The following is a 19,284-nucleotide window of genomic DNA, read 5'->3' as shown; positions in this document are numbered from 1 at the left end:
CTTTCCTCCCCTCCCCTCTCTTCCTCTCTCTCTGTTCCTTAATCCTCCCTGCCATATTTCCCTGAGATGAAGTCCTGCACTCATGTCCTAGAGAAGGTGGCAAGGCTCTGGTAGGGAAAGGTTCTGCCAAAAGGAAAAGAAGGGACTCCCATTGGTTAGAGAGGCAATTAGGCTAGAAGCAATGGAGGTGGTGGTGTTGGTGGGGCAGGGAATGAAAAATCTGCCTTTGAAACCTAACACAGGCCAAAGCAATGACCTGTGTCCACGGAGGGCCAGACCTGGATGGATCAGCTGTTTGCTTGGGGTTGGGGGAGGGGGAAGGCCCCCAAGTTCTCATTAAGCATCAAGCTCTCAGAGGTTGATCTAGGTCTTGATTGGATCCTGTGGATGTGTGATGATGAGGTGGAAGAACAGATGTTCTCCGAAGTCCGTTTCAGCTCTAGATCTATGCTCCCATGAATCAAAGGGCAATAGGAAGGGGAGAATGGGAGAAAAGAGGAGAAAGAGAACTAAGAAGAGAGAAGAAAGGAAAAAGATGAGCAACAAGAGGAAGAGAGGAAAAAGTGACAGGGAAAGGACCTAAAACACAAGGAATAAGAGCATGGAAGGAAAAAGGGGAGAAAGAGAGAGAAGGGAACAGAGAATCCTAGAACTCGGAGCAGCAGGCGAAAGTATCTGGAGTCAGATTTGGGCTCATTCATCTCTTTCACCAGCGACTCCTCCTGACCTGCTCAGTCACATCTTTAAGTGCTCTTGTTTGGTTGTTCAGTCACGTATGACTCTTTGAGACCCTGTGGATCATAGCACACCACTACTGTCCAGGGGGTTTTCTTGGCAAAGATACTGGACTGGTTTGTCATTTCCTTCTTCAGTGGATTAAAGTCAACAGTTCAGTGACTCGCCCAGGATCACACAGTTAGTGTCTGAAGTTGGATTTGAATTCAGGTCTTCCTGACTCCAGACGCAGTGCTCTTTCCACTGAACCCTCTAGCTGTCCCTATTTTGCCCTACTAGGTCTAAATGCCAGCTAAACTAGACAACCGGCCATCTCTCACATAGGCTGTGACAGCCGTAATCTTGACACTAACAACACAAACAAGCCCATGTACCCCCAAGCACTTTAAAAAAAATAAAAGAAAAAATTAGCATCACGATAACCAGTTGCAACTGATCAGGATATCTTGACATATGTGTTTCCCAAACAGAACTAGAAAAGCTTACTATGAAGTTTCATTGTTGCCTTGTTTGTGTGTTTGTTTATTTTTACAAAATGTAGGATGACCACTTAAAGTCTCTGTATTAGCATATAGACCCAAACATGGATTGGCTGTATTGTCCATAAAACCAAGTGGCATCAGGTCCCAGTCACCACCTCTCATCAGGACAGCCCAGCTTCGAGTTACACAGTGATCAAGGTTTCTAGCTTAGCAGGGGCACCTGGATAGACGGCATCATTGCAAGCCTCATCAGCAACCACAGAGAAACCACAGAGCTTTCCAGCTGCCAGGGAGCCCAGTGGAAGGCTGGCTGCAATCTCACCTCCCCCAGACTGATTATGGTCTGGCTCCTAGTCATTACTCTAGACCTGATTGCTGGAGCCCTTCCAAACCTTGGCACTGCTGAGACCACTCCAACACCCTGGGAGTGGTAAGATAGTGGTATAGTTGATGGCTAACAGGGCACTCTCACTTACTAACATGGTAAATTAGGTAGTTTCCATGGTGTAGTGCAGAAACCTAGAGATGGGCTGCTCTGCTCTTGGTGATTAATGCAGTCATCTATCATTGAATAATATGCTTCAGGCATCTCTGTAAATTAAAGCAGATGCAGCATTTAAAACATACAAAATGTCTCTCTCTGGTGGGCACAGGAGAAGTATCGGAAGTTCTTGTAATATACTTTGGGTGTTCGTACTCAGGAAGCCAATAAAAAAATCTGGGATACACATTTCTTTATTATCCTACCCCCATGCTCTTTCTCATGTTAAGAAGTTTTCTCCCCACCTTCCCCCTTTTCTACCTATTGAATTCCTGTTGTTGTTTAGTTGATCAGTCATGCCCAACTCTTCGTGATCCTGTGGACCAACTGCATGGCAATATTTACTCAAGGAGTTTTCTTGGCAAAGATATTGGAGTGGTTTGCTATTTCCTTCTCCAGTGGATTAAAGCCAACAGTTAAGTGACTTGCCCAGGGTCACACAGTTAGTAATTGTCTTGAACTCAGGTCTTCCTGACTCCAGACACAGCACTCTATACCCTGAGCCACCAAATTGCCTCCAACCCATCCTTTAAAAATTCCTACCCAACTTTTAAAAACTGACTGCAGTGTATAACCTATATCAAATTGCTATCTCAGGGAGGGAGAAGGAAGGGATGAATTTGGAACTCAAAATTTAAAAAAAAAGAATGCCAAAAATTTTTCTTACATGTAATTGGATAGCCACCTTGTCCAGGAAGTCTTTCCTGTTCCTTTCCATTGAGGATGACCTCTTCTCCCTCACACCTCATCAGATTTTCTCTCTGTTGTGTATTTCTCATGCATAGAATTCTTTGTGTCCATATGTTGTCATTTAACAGAAAGTGCAGTCCATGAGGTGGGGGTCAGATATGACCGATTTTTACTTCTCTCTCAAAACTTAGCCAGTGGTTCCGTAGATAGTGGGCACCCATGTTCATTGAAAAAAACCAAAGTGAATGAATAATTGCCACTTTCAGCGTGACTGAGGGCAAGTCTTTTTCTTCCTTTTAAGCCTCAAATTTCTCATTTGTAAAATACTGGATTCTGCAGAATGGCAGAGCTAGATGGGCCGTTAGCTTCAGAGGGACCATCTAGGGCCACTTGTTCCAGATAAGAATCTATCCTCCAACATAGCTGATAAATACAGCATTACATAGCTCTTACCTTCTGCTCTCCAGTTAGAGGAAACCACGACCTCCCAAGATAACCCATTTGATTTTGGGAAATGCTTTTGTTATTCTGCTTTTCCTTACATTTAACCTGTAACTGCTTCTTTTCAAGTTCTATCCTGTGCTTCTTGGTCAGCCCTTGAGGGGCAAGTTTAATATGCCTTCCTTTAGTCCTTATTTATTTAAAGAAACCTACCAGGTTGTTTTCTCCTCTCCCTTGCCCCAAAATCTTCTTTTCTCTAGTTTAAACATACCCAATTGCTTAAACCAGTCCTTCCTCATATGTTGTGGTCTCAAGGGCCTTCCCCATTCTGGTTACTCTTTCCTAGGAGTTCTCTGGCTTACCAATGTCTTTCTTAAAACATGGCACCCAGAACTGAAAATATTACTTCTGATGTGTTCTAACTAGGAATACCATGAATTTCTTTTTCAAATGCTCTGTTGACATCGAGGTAAAGTATAACTGTAGTGTTCTCTCACTTGCCAAGTCAAGTCAACAAGCATTTATTAAGCATCTACTACGTGCAGGGTACTGTGCTAAGTGATGAGAGTACAAATACAAGCAGAAAGACAGCCCTGTACCTCAGGGAGCTTACATTCCAAGGAGACAGGGGACAACATATAAGAAGGAGCTAAAAAGTGTGGGACCTGTTTGTGATGAAGCCATGATAATACTTGGTGATCATTGCTTTCTTCTCTAGATGTTCATTAACTCTCTCTTTAATGATATATCATTTTGCCAAGAATTGAAGGTAAGTTCCCTGGCCTCAAGCCTTCATATTCTATTCTGTTCCTCTCCTCCCCCACCTTTAAAACAACATCGGAGACATCTCTTCTCCAACCCATTTGTACCTCTTGGTGAGACTGGTTGCATTTGCATGTGGTTCTGAAAATGGAGGTCAGGTCCTCCATTTGCGCCTGACTTTAAGAGAAGAACAAAAGTTTATAGGATCACATAGACTGGCCCACAGACCCAGCATCATCTGCATGAGAATTTACAACACCCTAAGCCTCCATTAGTCTCTGGGGGGGCGCTCCTATCCCCATAAATGGCCCTTGTGTCTTTTTGATAGACTCATTATAAACATCTGATTGTTTCTGATTAGATGAGACAATAAACTTCTAGCCCAGTGTGGCTGCATTGTCAGACTCCCCTTCTGCAATCCCCCAATTAGAATTCCAGACCTGAGAGAGGGGATTTAAATTGGATTACTGGATGAGGTCCAGTGAGAGAGGAACAATGTGCTGGGAGTAGCCGCAGATCCCCGTCTGCCCCTCTGCCCCTCCCACACGCACTTAGGCAGGCCCCCAAACACATACCACGCAAACCAGAGCTGCCAGCCAGGGTTTGATTAGGAGTGAATTAAAAATATAATTAAAACAAAAGCTTTTCACCAGCAATTAGGCAAGAAGTGGGAGAGAGAAAGGCTTGTCATGATTAATTAAGAGAGCTCTGAGATTAGACCTTTAAATGAATCTCCTGAGCCTTGCAGGTACCCTTTTCAGAAGCAGTAGACCTTGGTTCCCATTGTCTTTCTGGGTGACTAAAGGTAAGAGAGGAAGTGACTACGTGGTCTCAGAACGCTGAGACCGGAGTGTCTGCAGTTGTGACTCTGGGATCCTTCTCTGGGAGTCCAAGTTGCTGACTTTGCCAAAAATCACCTCCCCCAAGAAGCCCTCCAGATCAAACCTGATCCCCTCCAGAACAGTAACTTCCACCCAGCTTCCAGGTAAATAGTAACTGTTTCTCTTTTGGCCAGCAACACTGAGGGTCTTCCTTTCCCAGTTGGATTTTTTTTCTTTTAAAGGAGTCATCCCTTGACTCACTTCTTAAAGAGGTCTGTTCACTGAATGGGTGTTGCCTCACTCAAAGTGAAAACTTGAAAAGACCTTAGCCTAAAAGGGCCAGGGTTCCCATTGCATCCTGGGCCATCTCCAGTTGTCCTGATGAATATTAGACCACTGGACCCAGATGATTCTGGAGGAGGAAGTAAGGTTGGTGAGCTTGCACAGCCCTCCCTCACTCCAATCAAAGTCAACTGCAAGTCATGTCATCATCTCCCTGATATCACGGTCCTCTTCGAGAATGAAGGACAAACACAATACAACAACAACCTATCTCTCAGTTATAAACAACTGACATTCATATAATGCTTTGAGGTTTGCAAAATACATATGTTACTTCACTTGATTTTAACAACAGCCTGGTGTATTAAGTGCTAGAGATTTTAATATTCTCATTTTGTAGAGGAAGACATTGAATCCTGATGAGGTTAAGTCTGGAGTCACACAACCAATAAGTGACAGGTGGGATTCAAACTTAGGTCTCTCCTGATTCTAAACTTGAGGCTCTTGTAGGAAACTGAGGCCCAAGGAGGGCTGGTGCCTGGCCCAAAGTGACACAGTAAATTAATGGCAGACTAGAGCCTGAATAGCCTCATTCCCAAACCATGGATGTGTCTTTTGAATGGGAATACTGCTAACAATGTGTATGGCCAAGGTCAGGGCTCCCCTTGTGACCAGACTTAGAACTTGGTCTGTGGTCTCTAGAGTCAATTTCAGCACAATGTAATCTCTGTGAGGGCAAGGACTATTTCATTTTTATCTCTGTCTTCAGCACCTGACACAGTGCCTGGCACATAGTAGGCATTTCATCAATGTGTACTGAGTGGAATTTAATTCTCCTGGACCTAATCATTTAGCAAACATTCAACAGCCATCCTCCAGAGGCAAATAAAATATTTGTCACCAGAGAGGGATTTAGCGCTCTTCGTCACAGAACCATCTTGGATAGCTGATCGCTGCTTGAGTCCTTGGGAAAGATAATACTATTAACAGCTCACGTTCCTAATGTGCTTCAAAGTTCAGAAAGGGCTTTCATCAGAATATGATTGGGAAGCACATTTTATTATTCCCATTTTGCAGATTAATAAACAGATGGAAGCATTAAAGCCTTGAGTTTCTGACAAAGTTCGGCGTTCCTTACACTACACGGCTAATCTTTATTGTCTCAGTGCTTTGGAATCCCTCAGACCAAGCAAGCTCCTTGGTGTCCAGGAAATCAAGGGGTGAGCAGGGGCAGCTATAACAACATTGGCAGGAAGGGGGGACCAAGAAAACGGAGCTGAAGCCCAAGGCACATGGGGACAGCCCTGGGGAGAGAGCCAAAATCACTCTCTCATGGAAGGCTGAGAAGAAAATAATGAATGAGAGTAACTGATGGAGCCAGAGATGGAAGGAAGAGAAGGGAGAGAGAGAGAGAGAGAGAGAGAGAGAGAGAGAGAGAGAGAGAGAGAGAGAGAGAGAGACAGACAGACAGACAGACAGACAGACAGACAGACAGACAGAGACAGACAGAAACAGAGACAGAGAGATAGAAAGATGGGGAGAGGCAGAGAGACACACAGAGACACACAGAGACACACAGAGAGAGACAGAGAAACAGACAGAGAGACCAACAGAAAGACAGACAGATACAGAGAGACAGACAGAAAGACACAGAGAGACAGAGATATACACACAGAGACAGAGAGAGGGGAAGAGAGAGAGAGAGAGAGAGAGAGAGAGAGAGAGAGAGAGAGAGAGAGAGAGAGAGAGAGAGAGAACTCTGAGAGACAAACTGTCACTGAAAAAAAAGAAAGTGATGAGGTAAGAGAAACAAAGTGACTTACAGAGGGGAGACAGAAGAGAGACATAGACAGTGACCAGGGCCAGACGCAGAGGATGAGGGCCAGACAGGGAGGTGGGAGACAGGGAAGGCAAGAAGAAAGAGAGAATGTGAGAGAGATTGTTGAAGAGATAGGGAGGGAGAGAGACAGAGATAAAGGAACTGAGACAGATAGGGACAGAGGGGGAACGCCCAAGAAGCCTGTGGAAAAGCGTGACATTTCACTTTTCATCATCTTCTCCTTCTCTCCTGCTGTTTCTGTTTTCTTCATGATCGGCATTCCTGCCCTCAATGGCCATCAGCCCCTCTCGCCCCGGCACCATCCCTGCTGTTAGTCAGAAATGGGAAAGCAGAGGTGGGAGCAGGTCTGGCTGAGCCCTGGCTGGGAAGAGAGGGGAGCAGGGTACGGGGTAAAGGGCTTGGGTCCCATCACTGCCCCCGTCTGTGTGACCTTGGGCAAGGTCATTCCCTATGTGGGCCTCAGTTGTTCCTTTTATAAAATGCAGAAGTTTGGATTGAATCTAAGAGCTCCTCTGGCTGCAGCATCCTCTGGCTTTACATTCTAAGGTTTCCTTGGCACCTTTCTTTACTTGACTCTTGTCTCTCCCCTCCCCCTCATCATGCCCAAAGTCCTCAGGGTCTGCCATGTGCACACAGGGAAATATCTACCCAGTGACTTTTCCTTTCTCTCAGGCTGTCCAGTCTCAATCTCCATTCCTGGAAAATGAAATGACCTCCAATCCAATCCAATGACATGCAGAGACCATGTCTAATGTGGGGTTTGCCTGAAGCTGACACCCCTGGAGGGCTGGGGAGGAGGACAGTGATGTCTGGTTTAAATGGTGACTGGGAAAGAGGGAAAATGAGCAGGCATGAGCAAATATGTCTAGCAAAATCATTAGGCTACCATTGTTTCTTAAAGGGGGGGAGAGGGCTCAGAGGGTCCCTCTCATTGCATAAAATAAACAAACAAACAAAAAACCCACCTCGACTCCCTGAAATCCTCCTTGGAGTTCAGTATCTATAGATACAGAGTTTGAGATCCAGAGCTTGAAGAACTCTTCCAGCTCATTTAATACGATTTTTCTCATTTTACAGATGAGGAAATGGAGGTTAAGTGACTTGCCCAAGGTCACATAGGTAGTAAGCATCAGAGGCAAGATGTGCCCAGATCCATAGATTCTTTTTGTATTATATACTGGCATTCTTCCGAGTAAGCATTGCCTTTTGTTGGCTCCTCTTCAAAATGCAGGGTGTGGAACAATGCTACAGGCTACAGGTTTAGCTACCCCTGCCCTATGGTAACCAGCACAGCCAAACCTTCCTCCTGGATTCTAGTGCAAAGATGGGAGATGTGGAGAAAGTCATGAAGGGGTGCTGGGGGTGGGGTGATACTGCAAACCAAATGGCATGTTTATACTTTTCAGCTCTTTGCTGCTGCAAATATTTTGGTGAGGCAGGAAGGGGGCTCAGTGGTTAAAGACCTGGGCCTAGAGTCAGGGACACCTGGGTTCAGATTTGGCCTTCGCCACTTACTAGCTCTGTGACCCTGGATGAATCACTTAACCTCTAAGTTGCCTTAGTTTTCTTAACTGTAAAATGAGTATACTAAGGGCACCTGTTTTCTGAGGTTGTTGGGAGGATTAAATAAGATATTTGTCAAGCACTTAGCACAGTGCTTGCCACATAGTTCTTAATACAGGCTTGTTTCCTTTTTTCCTGGTGTATACTGGACCACTTTGGGGTATGTGCCTAGCAGTGGCATCTCTAGGTCAAAGGGCATAGACATTCTCATTACTTTCTTAGCTTAATTCCAAAGTGCTTTCCAAAATGATTAGACCAACTCACAACTCTACCCAGAAAGTTCATTAGCTTCTCTGCCTTTCCACATCCCCTCCTCCTCATCTTTGCCAACTTGTGGGTGTGAAGTAATAAAAACTCAGAGCTGTTTTGATTTGCATTCCTTTGGTTATTGGTGACTTGGAGCATTCTTTCATATGGTTGTTGACAGTTTGCAGGGTTTATTTTTAAGACTTGTTTGTTTCTGTCTTTTGACCACTAATGTACTGGAGAATGACTTTTAGTTTTATATAGTTACGTTATTTCCAAAATGTGGAACATACTAGCTGTGTGACTAGCGGTTACTTAACCGCTGCCTGCCTTGGTTTCTTCATCTGTAAAATGGGAATACGAAAACAGCACCTACTTCCCTCGGGTGGTTGTGAGGTGCAAATGAGACCATATGTCCAACGTGCTTTGCAAACCTTAAAGTGCTATAGAAAGGCAATTTTTTATTTCCCTGTGTATCGTGGATATCAGATGTTATACTTCACATGTTATACTTTGCAAGTTATACTTTCCATACATTTTCTTTCTGAAGTAACATAGTTAAGACTATAAGGCAGACATTATTTCATGGAAAAACTATGGCCCAGAAAAAGACACTGATGGTTGAACTGGTGGTAGAATCAGGACCAGAAGCTCCTAGTCCAGGTCTCTTGGAATAACAACAGCCTGATTTCTCTTGGTCACAAAGAATATAGGCCTAATCCTTTCAACTCCGTCCCCCTCCACCCCAACCATGAGATTTCCAAAAGGAATAAGATCGATTACTGTAAAAAGGCCTTAGAGTAAAAACATCAAGACCCTCAGAAATAGTCCCCAGTGATGTCATGACAAGAGAAATGCATGTGTTCCTAGCATACATCCCTACCCTGAGGAATAATATGAACAGTTTTCTCCTTATGGCCTCCAAAGTGACCCCTGGATGCCATGGCCTTGAAGTGGATTCCCCAGCAGGGAGGACTGGCAGAGAGGAGAGCACTCACTGTCACTTGTTGGGACACTTAGTTTCCTTATCTGTGAAAAGGGCACCTACTTCCCAGAATCATTGTGAGAATGACATGAGATAATATGTATTGAGTTTAACAAGCCTCAAAAGAACCAAATAAACAAATAAATAGACATAGAAGTAAATAAATAAATACGACAGCCTTTCTTTGTCCTTACCTTCAGAGCCCGGACCTTCTTGGCTAGCAGGCTCTCAATATCTCCTGCCACCTTTTCCACGAGTTTCTGGGGGACGTTCTCCTCTATCTCAAACAAGTTTCTGTTGTCCTTGTAGATCTGGAGAAGGAGGAAAGATGAAGAAAGTCAGGATAGAATAGAAGAAAATATATATTTCTGGGTTGGGACTTTGGCTCTGAATTTTTTTTTTACTTTTCTTAAAAATAATAGCTTGTGTTTCTGTAGTGCAGTAAGAGTTTCAAAACACTTTTTCTCACAACAGCTCTGTGAGGTGGGTAATGTGGAGGTAATGAGGTAAGTGTCCCAACTCTATAAGTACGGAAACTGAGGCTCAAAAAAGATAAAGGACAAGGGCAAACAGCTTATCAAAGTGAACGACAGGCTTTCTGACTCGATAGAACCACTAGATTTCAGAGTTGGAACAGATGCCAGTGACCATCACATCCAACCTACTCTTCTTCCCTGACTCTCATTCCCCTCAAATCTCTACATGAGGTGAACCAGCCTTTACTTGAAGACTTTTAGTGAGGGAGAGTCTACTACCTCTCATGGCAGCTCCTTCCCCCTTTGGCTAGCTCTGCCAGAAAGCTTTTCCTCACATCTGCTGTAAATCCATCTCTTTGTAGCTTTCACCTTTTCCCTTAATTTTGTTCTTTGGAGCCAAGCAAAACAAGTCTTCAGCCTTGATAGATCTTCAAGTCTTGGAAGATAGCTATCATGGGATGCCAAAAAGGAATGCTCTTTCTTTATGAGAATGAAGTTCTAGAAAGGAAAGTAGCCATCATGTCTCCCCCCCCACAGAGATGTGAGCATGGCTCACAAGCTAGCTACAGTTGAACACCCTACTGCCTGCCCACTGTGTAAAATTCTCCCCTCCCCACGAAATGGATGAACTAGACGAGCGGTGATTCTTATTACAAAAGAATTCTCTACTTCAAGAATGAGCTTATTTCAATAAATTTAAGTTTTTGTTGACAGGTGCAGGATAACTTGATAGAGTGAGTGCTGGCCCTTGTCTACTGCTGATGGAGCAATAATGAAGAGAAGTAGGAAAATCATGAGGAAAGAGGTAGGGGCTTGATTAACAAAGTTCTGATGCTTGCCCACACCACTTTCAGGAATGCATAAAGAAGAGGAATGCCTCTATAAAAATATGTTTAGATTTAATAGTATATAGTCTATTTTAATGGGGCTTAAAAAACCCCCAAGGATCTCAAAGCCCTTTCAAAAGAGGAATTCAGTCCAGACACTCCAGCCTCAATGGTCCCTAATCAAATCCAAAGAAATGTCTGCCAGGAGAGAGGTTAGCCTACTCTGAAAGATTTTAGAGGAAAATTTCACAACCCCCTGAGTCCACTTGTTCTACCATATCTTATTCCTCACAGATGGTTTTTACAGTCTAATCTATCTTATTCCTTCTGGATTTCACATGGTTGGGGTGGAGGCGGGTGGGCAGAGTTGAGACGATTGGTCTTGTTTCCTTTGTAACCAAGAGTATATGGTTATGAGACAGCTGTTCTAGGGTTCAGCCTGGGGCTAGAGTCAAGGGTCCGTGTAGGATTAGGGTTAGAGCTCAGTCTGACCAGGCGCAGAGCTTTGTCTGGTCTGTAGTTCAGTCAATGTACCAGACTATGATTAGGGTTAGGGGCTCAGTCTGTGGAAAAGATTAGGGGTAAACCTGTAGTTGCAAGGATGAGAGTGTGGATGGCTCTTTGTAGCCAAATCACACTACTGGAGAAATGTCTCAACAAACACATCCTGTTGGCAGAAGGTCTGAGTTTTAATCTCACCTTTTCCACTAATTTGCTGGATGAACTTCTGCATTTTACTCCTTCTTCCCCTAGTTACAAAACGGAGGAGAAGTAGCTAGACCAGTTGATTTCTTTCATAATTATTTTTATTGGCATAATTTATTTTTACATCATCTTCATTTTAAAATATTTCTCTCTTCTATTCATCTCATAACTGAGAATGAGAAAGAAAAAGCTCATTTCAGAGAAATCAGCGAATGCATCGATGATCTCTGATGTGATATTCAATATTCTGTCGCAGGCGACTAGTTGATTTCTCAAGTTTCATCTAGGAATAACCTTCGATAACTCTGGGATGCTAGGACAACCATCTTTACATATAAAGTTGGCTTACATTACAGACTTTCTAGGACAAGAGGCAGATATTAGGAAGTTCTCCCTTCCAAGGCTATAAACAACATTTTTTGGGGGGAGAATACAGTGGTCTTCCCTAGTTTCAGGTCCCCTACCCTAGCTACTTTCTGGCTTTCCTTCTTTACCACTAGAAAAGAGCAGAAGATTCTGCTAATGAATACATCTGTCACACATCTGTTTCTCCTTCTCCATAGGAGATAGGAGGAACATGAAAGAACCAAAACAAATGATGTTGAGCTTGAAGGGACAAGTTTAGATCAGAACAGAATGTTAGAGCTGGAGCCTGGTGCCTTAGAGGTCACCCAGTCTAAACACCTCATTTTAAAGCGGAGAAAACAGAGAGAGGGGAAATGATTTGCCCAAACTCACACAAAAGAACTGGGATTCCATGCAAGTCCTATAATTCTAGATTCCCTTATTTTTCTTCCATAAAAAAGTTTTATTGGTGTTTTTTTCTTTCACTATTATGATTTCCCAGCATTCCTCCCCACTGCAAAAACATCTTTTCTTATAACAAAGAAAATCCGTTAAATGAAACAGATAGGTAGTGGGTGACTGACTTCCAGCTGACTGCATGCGTGGCAATCTGCAATTGTGGTCCACCACCCCCTCTATTCAAGGGAAGGCACTGTGTTTCATTATTCGTTTTCTGGAACCAAGACCAAACTTTGCATGTAACAGAAAATCGACCTTTTTTTAGTGGTTTTGTTTTTTGTACGATCATTGCCGTTACAATGTCTTTTGTTCTCCTGGCTTTGCCAGCTTCGCTCATTTCCAAATGCCTGTTTCTGTGGATTCATATTCACTATTTCTAATGGCACAGCAATATTCTATTACATTCATATGCCACTTTTTTTCAGCCATTCCCTAATAAAGGGCCACCTCCTTTGGTTCCAGTTTTTTGTTACTCCAAAAAGTGCTGTTCCGTATATTTTAGTATATATCCAGTCCAATTCAATTCATTTCAGTTCAGCAAGCCTTTCAGTGCTAGCCACTGGGGATATTAAAGCCAAACAGCGCCTGCCCTCCAGGAGTTTATACTGGACTGATGTGTGTGTATGTGGTGTGTATGCCTGTGTGAGGGAAGAGGAGAACACGTAGAATTTGGGAGGGCAAGGGTGAGGAATCAGGAAAGGAATCAAGTAGAAGAAGGGACCAGAGCCTTCTAAAAGGTAGAAGTGATGAGGGAGAGCGTGGTAGGCAAGGGGACAGCCTGTGGACTGGGAAATGATTGCTTTTTGGCCTGGACTGCTGATTTCATTGATGTAGAGAACTCAGCGTAAGAAGCTCTTCCCATCAGTGCACATCAGTCAATGTTCTCTGACTCAGTTGCCTGGGGCTACTGTGAGGGTATCTGGCTTGTTGTGGAGACTAGCCAGTATGAGCCAGAGGCACAAATTAAATCCAGGCTATCCTGAGTCTGAGGTCTACTCTCAGGGTTGCTGTGATGATGGTGGCGTAAAAAGCAAATGCTGGCAGCAGAACGCTAAAAAAGAAAGAAAAATGTGAGATGTGTCGTAGGAACCAAGGCAGGCAAATGCTCTGATTTTCAAAAAAGGGAAAGGGGTAAATTTCAGCTCCTTTGGGGTACTTGAGTGTGCTTCCTCACAAAATTCTAACATTAAAGACATGATTGGAGAGTATTTGGAAAGGGCCTCAGAGAGAACCATTATAGCTTCATCAAGAACAGATGAATGCATGAATGAGAATGAACCGTCCAGCCCTTAGCATAGGACCTGGCATACAATAGTACTTAATAAATGTTGATTGACTGATAAGGTATTTATTAAGTGCTTACTGTATACCACAAGCTATACCCAGCAGGAAGGTTCCAAACACAAGAAAACAAGACAGCCTCTGGCCTCAAAACACTTATATTCCAGCAGGGGAAGACAATATATCAAAGAATGAAAGGAGAGAAGGAAGTGGTGGCATGGTTTGAAAATGACTAAAAATGATACGAAAACCTGGGTCTGGGTAAGAGAAGGTGAAAGTTCACCCATAAGAGCCAGATCCGTGGTTCCAGGGTGAGAGTTCAAGGTTCTGGCGGGAAAGAGGAGACTGAGTCTGAAAGCTGGAGTTCAGGAAATGGCTCAGAAGTAGTCCTACCCAAATAAGCTCAGGGGGGTTGTTTTGTTTTTTGTTGACATTTTTAATAGATGGGTAAAAATAGGAGAATACCATTGACTTAGTAACAGATTTTAGCAATGGATTCAACAAAATCTATCACACTATCTTTATGGACAAGCTGGAGAGATACAGGTGAGAGGATAATACAGCTGGCGTAATGCCAAATCATACCCAAAGAGGAATGTTTATTGGTCCACGTCAACCTAGAAATTTCTAGCAGAGTGTCCCAGGGATCTATCCCTACCCTAATATCATTTCACCTCTTTATCAATGACTTGGATGAAAGCATAGACAACATGTTTATCAAATTTGTAGATTTGATAGTTGGGAGAAAAAGCTAATGAGGCAGATGATAGTCACTCAAGATCTATTAGTACCCTAATAGGCAAGATCAGGGGTGGGAAATCTGTAGCCTTGAGGTCACATGCGGATCTCCAAGGCCTCAAGTGTGGCCCTTTGACTGAATCCAAACCTCACAGAACTAATCCCCTTAATAAAAGGATTTATTCTGGGAAGTTTGGATTCAGTTTGGATTCAGTCAAAGGGCCACACTTGAGGACCTAGAATGCTAAATGTGGCCTCGACACTGTAGGTTCCTCACCCTAGGCTAGACAAATAGGCTAAATAAGGGGAAATTTAACATAAATCTCATACTTACGTTGAAGAAAACTAACTTCACATGTACAGAAGGGGGTAGACAAACATAAATCTTCTTTAGGTCAATATTAGACAAAAGTGTGCTATGAGAGCTATGACATCTCCCATGGGGGCTAGGATAGTTATTTTTTCTGGAGTCTTAACTGATTCATAGGATAAAGACTCAGAGGACCCATACAGCTTTCTAATGGTTTAAGTATTAAAGCCAGTCCGTGAGGAGGCAGGAATTTCTCTCTCAGACTTGACTGGCTTGACAACATGTCCAATACAGAGAGGGAGGAAAGCTGTGCTTAATGCAACCAATGCTGTCTCCTTATTGAGTATCCTTACCCATGCTATGGCTAAGAAAATCTTTGGTTAACTACTAGATGGTTCTACAACTGTCTCATTTTGTTATAATTCTGAGCCCAAAGCACCAGATCATCCAGCATCAGGCTTGGTCTGCAACAGTAGCCAAGAAAGCAAATGTGATCTTAAGCTGCATTAAGAGATAGTTACTAGGTGTGTGACCAGATAAATCACTTAGCGTGTGAGTGCCTCAGTTTCTTTAACTGTAAAATGAAGGGATTAGATTTGATGGCTTCCATGGCTTCTTCCAGCACTAAGATCCTATGATAACCAAAGCACAGTGTCCAGTATGAGAGAGAAATAATTGTTGCTCTACTGTGATCTAGTTAAAGAACCACGATTTGTCTCAGGCAACACTAAGTTAGATGTTGACAAACTGGAGCACATCCACAGCTGGATGGTGAACATGGTGACTATGTCATATAAGGATCAGGAGAAGGAGCTGAGATTTGTTTATCCTGGAGGAGAGAAGGCAGGGATTGGATCTGATAGTTGCCTTCATATATTTGAAGGAAAGGTAGACTTGGCCCCAGTGGGCAGAGAACCAGGAGCAGCCAGGAGAAGCTTCAGAGAGGCAAATTTCAGCTTAATGGAAATAGAATCTTGCTAACAAGTAGAGTCATCCCAAAGTGGAATGGACTGCCTCAGAAAGAACTCAAGATCTTCATGAGATTTGAGGGGCTTCCTGTTCAGTTACCCTCCGCAGATCCTTACAACCCAAATTGTGGGATTTGCTATTTTCCATGGCAGAGCTGATATAGGGAAGTACTCATCAAGATCTCAGGCATTTTTTTCTCCTTTTCTTTGGTGACTATAATTCTGGAGAGATCTAAGGATCTGCAGATTCTTGGAGCTAGGAATGTTCTTCTTCCCCATAAGAATAATCTTTGTGGTCTGGACCACAGAACAACTCCCCACTGGATTCCCTTAAACCACATATTCCCTTATCTGGGTGTCCAGGGATCCACATTGGCAGGGAGAGAGATTCTTGAATTAGCTCATTCCCCACGGAAGGTCCACATGGAAGACATTATCCAACTCTTCACCTATGACCATGCTTTAAAATCAAAAAAGTGGTATCCCTGTAGATAAGTGGAAGTGGAACCAAGGTCATCTATTCAACTACCAGAACACCAAATGTTCCAAACATTCTCTAGGTCTCTGGCATCCATGGAGTCTGGTGATAAGTCTTAAGGCTTGGGGGATCTAATACACTGATGATGGCTTCCAGAGCCCAGTCTGAGTGTGGTGCTGCACTGTGATCTAGTGAAGAACTCAACTCAGTTCTAGGCAACACATTTTAAGCTCTCAAACTAGAGTCTAGCTTGACTATAGGGCAAGTTGTCCTTATTAAGGAGGAATCTTTCTATAAATGGAGCGATGTCTTCATGGAGCTGGGGATGATTTCTTTCCTCATATGAATAATCCTTGTGGTCTGGACCACAATCTTCACTATGTAGGACTTCACTGACATAAGAGATCTTTCTTTCTGACTTTGACCTTCTTGGGTAGAGTTAGAGTCAAAGGACCGTCATTCAAATCGAAACTCTACCATTTACTAGCTGGGTGACTTTGGGGAAGTCATTGAACTTCTCTGGGGCTCTATTTTCTTAGGAATAAAATAAGGTTAAGTTAGATGACCCTCTAAGGTCCCTTCTAGGCTTTAAGGTTTATAAAGCTTTTAAATATTATTTTATTTATTTAATATTTAGAGTATTAACTTATTGAAATTATTATTTAAATTTTTGACTATATTATGTTTCTTCATCCTAATGTCAACCCAGAAAATTAGGTACTATTATTATACCCATTTACCAGCCAAGAAAACTGAGGCAGAGGGACAAATTTGACTTGCTTAATGTCACAGAGCTAGTAACTGTTGGAGGAGGGACTCGAACCCAGGTTTCCCTGACTCTGAGTCCAGTACTACTATTCCCTTACAACATACAGTAGTTGCTATTTAGGGTTAGGGTTAGGGTTTGATTCTAACCTATGACTCCATGCTTCCTCTGAGAAAGTCAGAAAGTAAATTCAGGCACAATTTACTTTTTACCCAAGAATTCTTAATCTCACAGAGTAATTCCCAACAGGTTTCCTTTAAATTTGGAGTTTCCCAGTGCATTTCAAATTGCCTTCCGTGCACACAAGTGTAATGACAAAGATGGAGAGGCAGGCATTTATGTCTGAGAGCAGTTCTCCTGGGAAAAGTGAGGTGTATTGGGAGAAGAGGAAAGGGCTGCCTTTCCTCCTGTCTTCCTGAGGTCCCACCAATGAGGCTTTCCTCCTTCCCAACAGCCACCAGTCAGAACCTCGCACAGAATAAACTGGGATGTGTGAGATGGAGAATGGAGGCAGGGGATTTAGATTCAAGTTCCTGCTTTGCCACAGACTCCCACAGTGGTCTTGGACAAACCCCTTCCCTCTTGTACCTCAATTTGTTAATGAACAAAATAAGGTTGGACTAGCTAACTTCTAAGAGCCTTTTGAGCCCAATTCTTGGAATCTATGAGCTTGGAGATCCTCATTCTCTTATAGTCTATAGCCCAGAGTTTCTAGGCCAGTGAACTCTGGTTTCTCTGTGGAGGGTGGCTCCAGAACTTTGGGTAGAAGAAGGAATTCCTGAGTGCCAAGGACAGCCCTTTGTCTCATACCCTTTTCCCCCATCCCCAGAGGATCCTTAAACCAATGGAGTCTATAAAAGAGGCTGGGTGGGGATTGTTAGGCTCATTTTAGAGAGGACCAGAGAAGAGAGACTTGCCCATGGTTGTATAGAAATGATGGCAGAGATAGGACTAGAATCCAACCTGGGGCCCCTTCTACGACAGTAGGCTGCCTCTGAGTGTGTGTGTGTGTGTGTGTGTGTGTGTGTGTGTCTGTGTCTGTGTCCGTGTTTTTGTATTGTCTCTCTGTATAGGTCAGTGTGGCTCTCTGTGTGGGTCGATAAACATTTCTCTAAGCTGTCTATGTCTCTAGCATCTGCACCTGAGCATCTGAAGCCAGTTGCTTTGACAAAGGTCAAACCTGGTGGGTGTAGGAGAGGGATTGTGGTGGAGCAGGGATGGTGGGGACAGAGCTTGGGACAGGAAGAGTGAGCAGGGGGCGGGGCAGGAGATAAAGAGAGAGATAGAGATGGAAAGACAGGGAGGGAGAGATAAAGAAAGAAAAAGACAGAGAGAATGACAGAGAGATGGAGAGAGAGATAAACAGGCAGCCAAACAGCAAGAAATAAGGAAGAGGGAAGGAGGGAGAGGAGGAAAAGGAGAAGGGAGGAGGGAGAGGAATAACAATGAGAAGGGAGGAGAGAGGGAGAGAGGGAAAAAGGAAGGGGTGGGGGGAGGGAAAGGGGAAAAGGGAAGGGGAGAAGGGAGAGAGAAAAAAAGGAGAGGGGAGGAGAGAGGGAGAGGGGAGGAGGGAGAGAAAATGGACAAGAGGACCAGAGAAAGGGCAGGGGAGTCTGGGAAGTTCCTGGGGCTGCTGCTGGTTCCCCAGGGTTTCCTTGCAGCAGGAAGGCAGCAGGCAGTGCATGGTATACATGCAGCAGCCCCAGGGGCTAGCCTCCCAGGGGTTAATGCTGGCTGTCTGATGTGGCCAGAGTCATTTTTCTCTTTTCTACTCCCCTCCCCTCTGCCAATGCCTTTTTCTCTCTTGATTTTTTTTGGAAACAGCCTAATAAAATAATTTGTTGTGAAGCAGCAGCTCCTCAGCCTGTGCAGCCAGGACTCCTGAGGCCCTTGTTCAAGGAGAAGGCCCAGATTAAGGGCAGTCTGACCCTGCTGAGGACAGCGGGAAAGTAGGTGAGGATCTAGGTCAGAGACAGAAGCCCTTCTCCAAAGACCCCAGACCCAGAACCATGGGGCTCCAAGCCTGGCCTCCTCACAGACCTGGCCACCTGAAAGACCTGTGCACAGTGGCCATTACACAGTGGCCACCACAGGAACAGGGCCAGAGCTGGAGACAGAGGCATCCTGCAAGGCAGCTGCTCCTAGGCGTCCTCCCTTTCTCCCTGCTTCTTTCTCCTGGAGGTGAAGGAACCCCAGTTTGGTTCCTCCCACTTCTCCCAAATGGGGGACAGTGTCATTATTTCTAGTATAGCTTTTCACACAAGAGTGCTGGGAGATAAATAGTTTCTGAATTATTATTCCCATCAGAACAGAAAACTGGGGTAGAGAGAGATGAAGCTGACTTGCCCAATCATGTGGCTATAAGATGTTGAACCTGGGATTCTCAGTTAGTTCCCTGCCCTGGTCCAGTATTCTTATAGCTCATACAGGGTGAGGGCTTTCAGGTGGGAGGAGGGTACATGTAAAAGTCGTGGTACTTTACAAAATAACTGGGACTTTCTTTGGGGCCTCTGAAGATACTGCACCAGGCTAGGAGACATCTA

At 43.9% G+C, this 19,284-nt stretch overlaps 1 protein-coding gene across 1 annotated transcript in view; it reads right to left on the bottom strand.

The window, feature by feature from the left end:
• Window positions 1–19,284, bottom strand: part of CACNA2D2 (calcium voltage-gated channel auxiliary subunit alpha2delta 2) — a 430,484-nt gene that overhangs the window by 214,433 nt on the left and 196,767 nt on the right. The window contains exon 3 of the mRNA XM_072650522.1: window positions 9,583–9,699. Within this exon, the coding sequence (XP_072506623.1) occupies window positions 9,583–9,699 (117 nt within the window). The remainder of the gene's footprint in view (window positions 1–9,582; window positions 9,700–19,284) is intronic.

Source organism: Notamacropus eugenii, chromosome 1, assembly GCF_028372415.1.
Source record: "Notamacropus eugenii isolate mMacEug1 chromosome 1, mMacEug1.pri_v2, whole genome shotgun sequence".
NCBI lineage: Eukaryota > Metazoa > Chordata > Mammalia > Diprotodontia > Macropodidae > Notamacropus > Notamacropus eugenii.
Note: the sequence above shows the minus strand (reverse complement) of the source record. Positions and strands in the feature narration are given on the sequence as shown.